Below are 13298 nucleotides of genomic sequence, written 5' to 3' on the forward strand. Positions count from 1 at the left end.
TTTCTAATATGTATCCTTGCTGTGTTATATATTAAACAATGCTGGTGATAGGATCCAATCAGATCTTATAAATTTGTTAAATGAACGTAAAACTAAAGCGCTTTGTTTTTTTTTTTATTTTCTTCAAGTAAGATATCTAAAAGCTGTGCAAAGTAAATGCTGGGCTCAATCGCTTATGTATGAAAATATGTTTTTTTGTGTCCATCAATGAAAATTACTAGTCTTCTTAGTGATGGTTTTATCAGCTAAAGCGAGTTCATAAAAAAAAACTGCATTTTTTTTTAAATATCGTCATTAATACTGCATTTTAAACTTGATATAAAAAAGTTTTAATATGTTTGTACTCATAATTTAAATATCCATGTATCAAATAAAAATTTGAGAGAAGAATTTGTGAAAAAGGTCATTCGTATTCAACTCATCCGTGCAAACGTAATATGCAAATAGTTCAATGATGCACTCTGCGTTATTTTTGCTGCAGGTAGATTTTTGCCCAATGTCTTAAATAAATTGTATCCTGTCAACTTCTCTCCATGACTTTGACGTTACAATGCTGCGGTTTTGGAATAACAGGTGGCGCCGAAACCGGATTTCTTCGTCGGTGGCATCCAAAAGGTTTATTGCGAGGATGATTAATACGTTGTAATTTCACTGCGAAATTTACGTACCTATTAGAGTGACAATAAATACTAACATCGCGAGTTTTAGGGTCTCGTCCTTCGGGCTTTCTTGCTTATAGTTTGCCAGGTATTTTTCGCATATATTTTCGAAACCATTAATTTATTCGAAAAGGTTCTTATTCCAATGGGCATTTTAAATCCTTTATTTTACTTTTTTGTGAACATGTCCCGGGTAAAATTTAGTGCATTTTCGTTTCACATAAAACTTTGAAGTCGTAAATGCTACAATGGGTTTGTATTCGTTTATTTGGGTTGCCGTTTTAATTTTTGTGTGCTTTATTTCTTTCAACATTTGAATGCAGCATTTTTCTCCTCCTCCTCCTCCTTTTTCTTCTTCTTCTTCTTCTATCCCTTAGCCGCATCCAATAGTGCATTGGGTTCTAGATTATATTGACGCAGTGTAATCTTGATCGTTGATCTTGAACGTACATGAAGGCATCCTGCGCTGCAGGTGCTAGACTAGGGTAAAATTTATATAAGTAATACAGTGTTAAGCCTGCGATGTTTATTATAGTCCCCGTGGGAATCGAACCCGAGGCCTCCAGCACGGTAGCTAAACGCGCTAACCATTACACTATAGAGGTGGATATGTGTGTATTTAATAGCATTTATAATTCTAAAAAGCCAAATCTCTCAATTCCAATAATTGACTTCAGATTGACTAAATAGCATATCTTATGTCAATTACCCTTATAAGGACTCCTATCGTTTATTATTTTAATTCCATTGTAATTTTTGTTTTATTATATTGTTTTTTCTTTTTCTTTGATACCATATTTGTTGTCTTTTAATGCTATTTGTTCCATCTAAATAAACAGTTGTTGTAAGGTACAAATCAAATAAATTTAGCTACCGTAGGACGGGGCTACTTGAACTTTGATGTGTTACTTGAGCCCAGTACAAAAAAGAGATTTAAATCTGTATTTGGTCTACAATGATGAACGTATCGTGACAATAAGTGTCACCTGTCAGGGAAACAATGAATCATGTCGATACGTTCATTATTGTAGACCAAATACAGATCTAAATATTTTTTTGTACTGGGCTAAAGTAACACATCAAAGTTCAAGTAGCCCGTTCTACGGTACGCTGAAAATTATTGACCACCGATATTAATGAAGCTTTTATGTTTGTTTTATTTACACGTTTGTTTCATTAAAACAAATGGCTTTGTTAAATTGATTGTACACATATAGAAAAAATGTGCTCAGATATTCCCAGCCTATTAATTACTTACTATTTACGCTGCAGACAAGAAACATGATGAATTTAAAACTGAATTCCGAAATGAACATAACTCCAGGTAGGCATGTGAAGAGAAAACTGGGGATTATTTCTGAATTTCTGATCACGTTCAAATTATAATTTATAATTCCAGACGACATTGTTTCTCGGCCAGCATCTGTCTCGGAGCCGAGGGCCGATCCCATTTAATCAAGTGTAACTAAGCCAGCTAAAGGATTACTTCCAATTAAAGTATTTGTCCGACTTTGTCCGTTACGATTGTGTCTTGACAATGGACGCCGTAAATCAAGATCCAATTTATGTTGCCAGCGGGCGAATTTCATGCTTCGGTTTTCACTATAAAATCCGATGCACATAAATCATACTCTGTATGCAATGCTTTGTTATCAATGTATCATTATTGATTGTTTATTTTTTAATCCTATTATTTTTGGCGTAGGCTTGATAAATGTTAACTTGGAGAGTAGGTATTGTATAGGGTAACCATTGCGCACATTTAACATTTTTGTAATATCCTAAAATTTTCCTTAATAATGTTGAATTTTGCCAATTTTTCATATTCTTTCGTCATTTTGTGAATATTAATATGTATATTATCGATATCTCAACATAGATAAAGAACAATATGGAATTCTGGGCATTTATAGCATGTAAAATAATTCGGGAAGAATCTTGAAACTTTCTAATTTCAATCATAGATGTCGCTGAAGAAGTTACACACGAAAAATCTTTTCATTTAAGCAAAAATATAACGTCCAAAATTGTATGGTATAAAAGTGGTATGGTTGTCAACGATGGGTAGAATAATAAATGTTACACATACGTAAAGTGAACACCTAATCCAGCCTATGACAGGTCATCAGCCCTATTACTGCTCATACGTCAATATTATTATTCTTCATCTTTTGATCATCTGTAGATTTATCAATAAAAAATCTTGATGAACAAAATATATCTCCTAAAGGGAACAAAACCCAGAATTCGTGAAATATTTTTTTAACATACTGTATATCCTATATGACTGGCCGGAATTCAGAACGAAAGGTTTCTTTTATTATACCCTTACCACAAAGTAATATTTGAGGTGTTTTTTTGGAAATATTTCAAGCTTATCCAAACGTGCGTGGGTGTAAGTTTTTAGTGAGCTAATATTTTGCCCGATCCATACATTTATTATCGCTTCTTATCTCTTAAATGCTTATTTGAAGTGTCCATTATCTTATTTATGGCCGTTATTTGGAAAACTATTTTATTTTATATTTTACGATTACTTAATGAATTTTAAGTAAAATTTATTGCGTCTCAGCGTTCTGTGGATTCTTACAATCTATGTGACTTTTATTGGTCAATTCATAAATTATGGTTGTATTTTTTTGTTGTAATTTTGGTACCTTTGCCAAAAATGTGGTTATTTTTATTTCATCCGCCTCCACCGTTTAGTTAGTAGGTACGTAAAGCTACCATGGCGTCAACTCCAAACACTTAAACTACGTATAGTTGATAAATTTTGACTTACATTCGGTAAAAACAAATACTTTTTTCGATAACGCTTAGTTTCTGACAAAAGTGATCGACGATCTGTTTCGTAATACCCAAGTCGTTAAAAATAAACATCCAGAAATCAAGTTAAAGTTATCCTTATCAGTTTTTTAGTGCCATCTATAAAAAATAATTATATCAAAAATAAATTATATTACCAACAAACGTAAACAATAAATAACAAGTATAAGTCTCTCTCCAAGCACAAGAGCTTAGTCAATATATTGGAGAGAACTGCGTTATTAATTTTCAAGATTGTGAAAGTAGAAATGTCTAGAAAACTAATTAAAATTATTTAAAAAAAAACATTTGAAACCATATTGAATAAAAAACAAATAAACAAAAATCTGAGTAAAGATGAAAAAGTCTATTAACAGGACCTACGACTTGTCACTGCCCTCTATAAATGATCACTTTATGCACTGTGCAACATTCACCATTCTACCTTTCCACACAGCCACATGATTCGAATACGACTACGCCGTATTTATGCTTCGATTGAAAGATCAACTGCATGCAACTTCGCCAGCAAACTAAGTTAAGATTAGTTTTTTTTATAAGTAGCAAGCTTCATAAAATGTTTTTAATCAATGTTTTACTTAGTAAATGCCATTATTTCTTAAAATCTATTGTGACACGTGTTTCGATGCATTCCGCATCATTTTCAAACACCTAAGTAAAACATTAATTAAAAATGGATAGATTTTACCACAAAGTGACTGCCGAATCAATTAATGTAATTCATAAAATGTATTTAAGATTTTTCCCGAATTATTTTACATACATGGAGACGCATCAAAATATATATATTTTTTCTTATTTTTATGTTCAAATATTGTGAATAAAATTATTTAAACTACGAAGTTAGCGCATTTGGAAAACCACTCCATGAGCTTCTTACTTTTACGTTTTCATCTTGGTTTCAGTTTTATTGTTTAAAAAAAACTGGTTCTAATTTTGAGTTGTTCCATATCTGTTTTTTTTATGTTTGACACGTTTAATATATTTTGATTTTATTGTTCATATGATTGTTCGTCATTATTTTAATAATAGCCAATCTTGGAGAAATCACAAGAAAGCTACCGCTCCGCTTAACTTGATTAGCCGCATTTGCATATTGTTTACACGGAGTTAGCGGACCATTATTCTGCAGGCATCTCGTATGAAAGTTAGTTAATTATTGCTGAAATTGCGGGCATAATAACCCAGATAATAATCACAACGGCATTCGTCTGAAGTTGGGATAACTGTGGATATGGGTGTTGATTTAGTACGTCTTGGCTTTACACTTCAACCGACATTTTTATATGATGCTTTTGTAATTTAATACCATAAAAGCCAACTCGATTGATGCTGCGATTTCCTAATTTTGTCTCACCACGTCATATGGTCCTGTGCTATCTGGAATGCTTCTGAAATTGGGTATCCTGTAGAAAATCATGTTATGTCACTCCGAACGAATGCTGTAATTCTTCAAACGCTTCAAATCAATACTTTCCATATTGACGTCAAGATAGCAAACATGAACATAGTATTTGGAAGATAGAAGGATAGATCTTGACACTTATTCGCACCCAATGGCTCATAGAACACTGCATCAGGTGACACAATGTTACTTTTTTCATCGATTTATTTAGGAGTACGTGTTAAAAATGATGCGGAATACATCAAAACACGTGTTATAATAGATTTCAAGAAATAGTGGTTTTACCATGCAAAAATTAAATAAATATTGGACTTTATGTTAATTTGGTCGTTTATTACACCAATGCAAGAAGGTGATCAGTCCTACGCTACAAGTAACAGTTCAGAGTGTTGCTAAATTAATATTATAGTTTAAAATCAGTGATATTTCTTTTTACCCCCTGGAAATTAAACCCGGAAGCTTTCCAGCAAGGTACACAAACGCGCTAGCAACTTTTCTACGGAGAATGAGGAGTGCGGTAGATTTTTTTCCAACCACAGTGATCTGTTCAAGCCAGAATTTTACCCAGCAGATTGCCTTGTTAATAATTTCATTTGTATATCATAAAAATTCACAACAAATACACTTGTATTTTCATAAGGGTGTTTATTTGTTTGGTTTTCGAAAGTTGGGTTTTATTCGGTAAGTAGAAGACATTTCGATCTCAGGTTATGCACATAATGCAGTCCTGCTAAATAGGTACAATTCGTTCCATTTAACCTGTTGACCTTTAGTTCGCCGCAGATTCCACCTTGCAAACGTTCTATTTCTCAGGTAGACACTTCCGTGCCCATCATTTTATTTCCTGATATTACTGGCGAAACGATCAGAGACCATTTAAGGAGCTAATTATAAAAGCGAACGAACCCACTCCCTTTTACCAATTTATTTATTCTGCCTCCATACAAAAGTTTGTGTTTATTTGGAATATGGTAATACGACTACAACGAGTAAGTACTCATATAAGTAGGTAATGACAACGTATATTCCTCCTGTTTTTTACTCCCAATAACATTAATAACATATTTTAGTTCAATGATAATTTAGAAAACAACTGAAGTCGTGTAATTAAGAGTTATTGTAATATGGTTAGCAACAAAAAGTCAATAACAGTATATGTAGGTACTAGATTTTGTAAAGAAACGTTGGATGGTAGCTTTTCACGTTCACTTTTAACGATCAAAAAAATGATTTTAGGTTATATTGTGTTATATAATTTCCTAATAACGTCACAGCCACCTTACATGGGGCCTTCTTCAGGATGCTATGATACTGAAATTGTATGATGTAAGAAAACGACAAAAAAAATTCACCATTTCTTGATAATTTCGAATATGCAATTTCATTACTACGGCGTTCTGAAGAAGGCCTCTATAAGGGTGTATGAAATATCGGTTCGAGATCATATTACACGGTATTTACTAAAAATATGTATTGTGTTCAGGACGCTGTGATACTAAAATTGTGTAATGAAATAAAACATCACAAGGATATCTGATTATTGTAGGTAATTTAAAATATAATTTTTGCATAAACAATTTTAGTGCTGCAACGCATTAAGGAAGACTCCTGAAAGGGTGGCCTGAAATATCGGTTCCAGGTCATATTACACGATTTTTACTAAAAATATGTATTGTATTCTCAATATTATTAATATTTAAAGCATTTACTTTGTGGTTAGTCATTTTTACTTTTTTTTTTAAAAAAATGTAAATAATATTAGTATATAACCACTCACCGAGATTTTTATGTCTACCGGTTTCGAGACGTACCCGTCTCTTCGTCAGGACAATCACTATTACAGCATGCAAACAAAGTGTGTAAATGGTGCTATGGTGCTATGGTGGTGCAGGGTGGTATTGTTTGCATGATGCAATAGTGATTGTCCTGACGAAGAGACGGGTACGTCTCGAAACCGGTAGACATAAAAATATCGGTGAGTGGTTATATACTAATATTATTACCATTTTTGGAAAAAAAATATGTATTGTGTTTAATGATACCATTTTTTGTAATTTTTTGCCTTTGATCGTTGTCCTTCCGAGCCAGCGGGTATTCGCACTCGTATTTGCGATCGTGCATTCGTGTGTTGTGTCCTGCATGAGGCGGCGCGGGGCCGCACGGGGCCGGTGCATGATGGTGAATCTGCTCGGAAAGTGAAAGCACCTCGCGAAATGTGGCCACTCTCTCACGGCGCATGGCTGCTGGCACAGCTCGATGCAAAAATAATTAGTGACCGAGGTGGCTGCCCTACCCATAGGGTCACCATTCAATCGGATAATTATTGTTATGAATAATTATTGACAGGTGCCTTTGTGTAGTTGGGCGGACGTTTGACTGCGAAACTGCCGTCGCGGGGTCGATATCCACCGTCTAAAATAAATAAGAATAAGAATTATAAATTCAACTTTTATATATATTATAAATTGACCCTTTTACAATATATTGAGATGACTTATTCCAATTCCATAGTCTATACACCATCGATCACCATTTTGCAACATTTTTTTTGGTGCGGGTCAAAGGCGAACAATTGTTTCATTGGTTGATTTCAGTCACTTTGTGGTATTATCTATTCATTTTAAAACTAAAAATTACTTGGCGAATACCACTTGTTCTTAAAATCTATTGTGACACGTGTTTCGATGCATTCAGTGCCAAGTAAAATTTCAAATAAACAAGAATTTTGCTAAGGTGTATTTGTAGTTTCGCGATTCTTTGAGCCTCATCTGTTAAAGTCGCTGAACAAAGTGGAACTGGACAGGTCATGTGGCACGTACCTCTGAGGATAGATGGATGAAAAAGGTGCTTGACTGTAGGCCTAGACCAGGATGCAGAAGCGTGTGAGACAAAATTGTCCGATGACATTAAAAAAGGGGTAGACCTGCACTGGAAGAGAGTCGCGTCCAACAGACAACTGTGGAAGTCCAAGAGGGAGGTCTCTTTTCAATAGTGGACACGAGAAGAAGAAGAAGAAGAGTATTTGTTGAATTCTGTCTGCTATTAACTATGTCGATCGTAATCTTACTTGTCAGTGGTTGAATGAATCCACTCGGAACAATAAAAAATATTTTGGTAATTAAGTTGGTATCATATAAAAATATTTACTGGTTTATCTTATGGTCACTCTATGTTCGTGATTTTGCGATGAGGAGCTTCTTCCCCGTCGGTGGCCCTTATGTAACCCTCGTGTAACCATTCTACAATCACGTTTGGGCGGTACCACCAATGACTGATGTTGATGCGATCACCTAACTTAACCGCGGCCCATCCGTACCATAACTCTGTAAATTGTATATGTCCTCATTCTTCATACATACATTTTACACTGCTATCTATACACGTACCAATGTGTATTTCACCCAGCTACATACATAAGCTGGAATGCCAATTTAGTTTCGAAAGTGATGCAATTTCGAACATAATTATCCCGTCACAACAACATTCGTTTGACACGCTATTTTTTGCAAACAAAAGTAAATCAAAGTGATTGATGGTATATATTTTTTTGTTTTTATTTATTGCCATTTAAATTTATTTGTCTTTCTATATATGGAATATAACATCAACGTAATTATAAATTATGTACAGTAATATTATTGTTTGAAATATGGCTCGTTTTCTCTTAACAAAACGTGGAATGTGTCTTAAAAGTTTCATTTAAATGTTTTTTTTTTTGTATTTTTGCCTATCGCATGTTCTTCCGTATCCTGCCAAAGGATGAATCTCATTCCTTGCTTTGAAAAAATGGCAAATAATATTTAGTTTAATCTTATTTCTTCTCATCTACATCTAATAATGCACAAAGCAATCGATTTTATAAAAATAAATATGTGTTTATCAAACCCTATCGATTTCACTTATAAAACGTTTACCCATCATATTATTTATTGATCGGGCATTAGCTTTGAGAAATAACGTGATGATTTTAATATCAAATAAATGAAATACTTGTATAACACCACCTTTTTGAGTTTATTAATGTAAACACACTTAGTTTTGAGAAATACATATGTTCTCGAAACTAGTTATGTTAACATTCGTAATCTCAAAAATGTTGTCTAATACAATTTTTTTTATATTTTTATTGCTTGTCCATTATGAAAAAAGACTGGAAAGCTGAAAATTTATTATTTTGATCAAGGTCTATAATATTTTCCAGTACTTAGGAAAGGATTATGGTATAAAATATCATTCAAATAAAAAAATTAAAGTTGGTTTATTTTTGAGATGCGAATTCACATCAAGGTAATTTTAATGATCACGTTGTTTTTAATTAGTAAAATTTGTTCCACGTGTTAATTTATTAATTTAGACTGACACCAATGCACAAATCGCCCTTTCGCATGTCCCGAGTAATTAAATCATTTCGAATCAAAATAATGACCCCTTCTCGGATGATCGTGTTTATCATTCATTCTCTCCCAAAGGCAGTTTATTTAATGACACCTTCATCACAGACGTTTTGGTGATGTAACGTAAAAAGATAATATAATAGTGTGTTTGCATATAATTATTCCTGTTAGGTATCGCTTTCTCTTTCAATTATTATGTTCAGCCGGAGGATAATTGAACCCGCGACCTCGCACTTAATATTAGCTGTGTGAACGCAACTTGATCCACATAATATTATATTATATTATGTTATGTTATGCTAACAATAGACGTGCTTTTTTAGCTGTTACAAAGTTTTGCATAATTAATTTTGAGTCACCGTTGAGCTGTTATGAAACAGCTGTGTATTTTGCCGCCCATTTTAAAACGAGATGATAAATTAATCATATCACATATCAATCAACATCCCGACAGCGCAAAATCCACGTGTTTTTAGTGCTTAGTTTGTACTCTATTGAAATAATAATATATCCCGAAACATATGTGAAAAAAACTTCGTGTCTACCTATGAAATGGTGACTATTTAATGTTCCTTTTTTTTAATTTACGAACATACTATAACATACTTACCCACGTTCTTTTGCCAGTTAGTTTCATTTTGGTTATTTATTCAAACATATAATATACATAATGGGTAACACACAATATGTAATATTCCCGATGAGTAATTTTCATTTCTCATTTTGGGACATGGGATTTAGATTAACAAGACTGAAAATAAAAAAGGAAACACAGGGCAAAATGTAAAATATAAAGTAGTAAAAGGTACAGTAAATAGGCAAATAGAAAAAAATAAGGTGAGAAGCATATTTAAAGGATAACATTTTGCTTTTGATTTTGTGAAAACAGACATCGGAAAAAGTGTTTCGGAAAATACTGGTCGTTGTTATCTTCTATTAAAAGTAGTCTATTAAAACTAATAAACATTAATGTTATATTCTTACGCAGATCGTCGAAAACATTTAATCAAAATTTGCAACTATGTTTTACAATTTTACATTGATCGCAATTACTACTTTTTTGAAAAATTGCTGATTTTAATTGCTCGCAAGCTTGCGATCTTCAGGTTTTACCATCAGCAGTTTTCATCAGCACCACGTTAAACTATTATACAAGTAATTGTGAGTGACAAATGACGGGCTCAGAGGTCGTTTCAAGTATAAACAGTAAATCTCCAGTCCCCACGCGAAGGCTCGTATCTGAGCAGATAATCAACCGATCTCTGCGATACTCGGCGCAGTATCCACAACAGAACCTGTTTCCTGTCATTGTCATTCTCCCTATCATCTTATCGCTTCTCATTTTCAGTTCCCACAATTATTTCTACATAACACCATAAGCATCTTCCTGAAGACCCACGTTACACCTGCCAAACGGTTTTTTAGCTCGATAATTTCTTAATTCCCATGTAAATTTCTTCATTAGTAAAATGTCATCGCTTCGAGAAAAATAGTATACTAAAAAGCAAATTAAATTAAGATCTCACGGAAAGATTAGCATGATTTTATCTATTAATAACATAAGCAATCGAATTTGACGCAATAAACGTTGATTTCCGTATATCCTAACGTGATGAAAAAAACCTCTTGACTTCATCTACCTCATATACGCACCTCGTAATTTTGCATACGGTATTACACAAATTAGCAGTGTTATCTTCATCGTTAAATACATGAAAGAAAGGTGATCGTCCCTGCGCTTCCGATACCAGTCCTGGGTAATATTGGACCAATATTAGAGTGAGAAATACATATCTACTCCGGGACCTCTAGTATGGTGCTGACCACGATACTACGTAGGTGAATAAATCAAACGACTACTTCAAAGTATATGAAACATTTATTTATAATCATATTTAATTTTTTTAGTTTTGAACTGGTGTTTCTTATTGGAACTGCATACAACTAAACAACAACTATATATACCTTTTTCCACATTTATTTTTCTGACCAGTGACTAGGTTTTGTCGTTATTATGTCGCCAGTGACATTATCAGGGAGAAAAGGGTGTAAGGTTGTTGTTTAATTACATCTATTTAAGTAATTTCACATACGCAGAACTTTGTTAGAATCGTACTGTCATTATCCTCAATGGTTTTTGACCAGAGCTTTTTGTATTGTTATCTTCTTCTTTGGTCTCAATCCTGCGGATTGGTCTGTAGTAACAGATGACATCTCGCCTATTTTCGGAAGTCCTCTTCAGCTCCTACGTCGAGCAGCCCGTGTCTTCGTATAAGTCGCTTAGATATTCGTGGCGTGGGCGTCCTTTGGCGTTTATTCCCTCGATCGTTCCCTCTACTATTTGGTGCAGGAAACCCTCTTGTCTTAGCACGTGGCCGATCCATTCGGCGCGTATTGTTATAGTTGTTGTTAATTTATCGTTTTATGTGTAGAACTGTGGTAAAACCCTATTGTCATTATCCCATTAACCGGAGCCTTTATGTGTTGTTACAGCCGGATACAGTTCCTCAGGCCTGCGTGGACATGACCCTAGTGCTGGAGGTGCGCGATGCTGACGAGGTGACGGGCCACCCCTTCAGCCTGGCCATCACGTCCCCAGACAGGGTGACCTTCGTGAAGGGAGCATGTCGCGAGGAGGCCCGCTGGTGGAGCGATGTCCTGACCGTCTATCCGAGAAATAAGGTATACAAATTACATTTTGCGACTAGATCAGCCGGGTTTTTTGACAAACGAAAATTGGACTTTTATTATTTCTCGGTCTTATCACTGAAACTTAAAATATCTCAATGCATCTCAAGCTTCAGATATTTGTTATTATATTCAATAGTGAATAAAACAATTGGGCAAATTGTAACAAAATTTAAATCATGTTTTAAGGCGTCTGTGTGTAGTGTGTAAAATATCTAATTTATATAATAAATATTAAAATAAAACAATGACTTTTAGAGTCTACTGAATTGTATGTTATTATTAAAGTCACATAAAAATAAAATAAGTCGCAATCGTTTCGCCTTGTAGCATTTTAAAACTAATGCCAACAAGGCGAATTATTTCTCACAAAATTTATTTTTATGTTTTTAACAATAAAATACAATTAATTGGGCTCTAAAAATCTTTGTTTGATTTAAATGTTTAATATATAAATTAAAATGGAGTTCTACAAATTCGACGCAAAATCTATGAATAAATGTAAAATATCTGTCGGTATGTAAAATAATTTGAGAAGAATCTTACATTTTAATAAGGGTCTCTGCTAAAAAACAGCTTACTCATCTCAACCATAGATGCTGTCAAACTCACATTTAAATTATCATATCAATTATAGCATATATATACGAGTTCCAAAAATTTAAGTAGCGTGGTTATCAAATACGGGTAGGATGGTCAATGTTACACGTGTATAAAGTTATCAATCAAACCAGCCCAGGCAGGTTGTAACCCCTGTAAATAACCGGACTTCCATATTCTTCTTCATCATTATTAAGATGTCAATATGTGTCGACAGTTATTGCTGACAACATCGGATCCGTGATAGTTCATAAGGAACTATTACGAGAGGTGGTATCATACACGATAAAAATAGTGAAGGACATTGGTAACATAAACCAAGCTAGGACACAAAATGCCGAACCCTCTTATACAGGAACGCAAGGTCTTCTGATGACAGTCAACAGTCCGCCTTCTCCTGAGGAGTGCAACGTGGTTTCCTCCCAGCAATGAGCAAATGCTGAGATGTTCCTGATTGGCCCAAACTAGATTGTCCCTCCTGTTCCTAACACAGATTCAAATAAAACATATTGAATTAGCTAGAAGAAACAAAAATCCATAAACTAAATTATCCAAAAACCTTGTACATAATAAGCCAGGCAAATAATGAATTCAATTCTCACTTGAAAACAAAAAAGGTTGTTATTTGGAGTTGCTACGTAATGCACAATAAAAATAACATTTAGGAGTTTTTAAATTATATTTTTAAATCATATTTTTTAAATTATATTTTCATATGGTGTACAG

The 13298-nt window shown here is 33.9% G+C and overlaps 1 protein-coding gene across 4 annotated transcripts in view; it reads left to right on the forward strand.

Annotated features, from left to right (window-relative positions):
* The window catches only part of LOC148304109 (uncharacterized), a 356867-nt gene that overhangs the window by 285607 nt on the left and 57962 nt on the right, over positions 1-13298 (forward strand). For all 4 annotated transcript variants that reach the window (XM_088268853.1, XM_088268851.1, XM_088268854.1 and 1 more), the window contains exon 4: positions 11778-11966. In XM_088268853.1, coding sequence (XP_088124979.1) covers positions 11778-11966 — 189 coding nt within the window. The remainder of the gene's footprint in view (positions 1-11777; positions 11967-13298) is intronic.

This window comes from Brachycentrus maculatus, unplaced genomic scaffold, assembly GCF_059751285.1.
Source record: "Brachycentrus maculatus isolate JH-2025_06_01 unplaced genomic scaffold, ASM5975128v1 h1tg000334l, whole genome shotgun sequence".
NCBI lineage: Eukaryota > Metazoa > Arthropoda > Insecta > Trichoptera > Brachycentridae > Brachycentrus > Brachycentrus maculatus.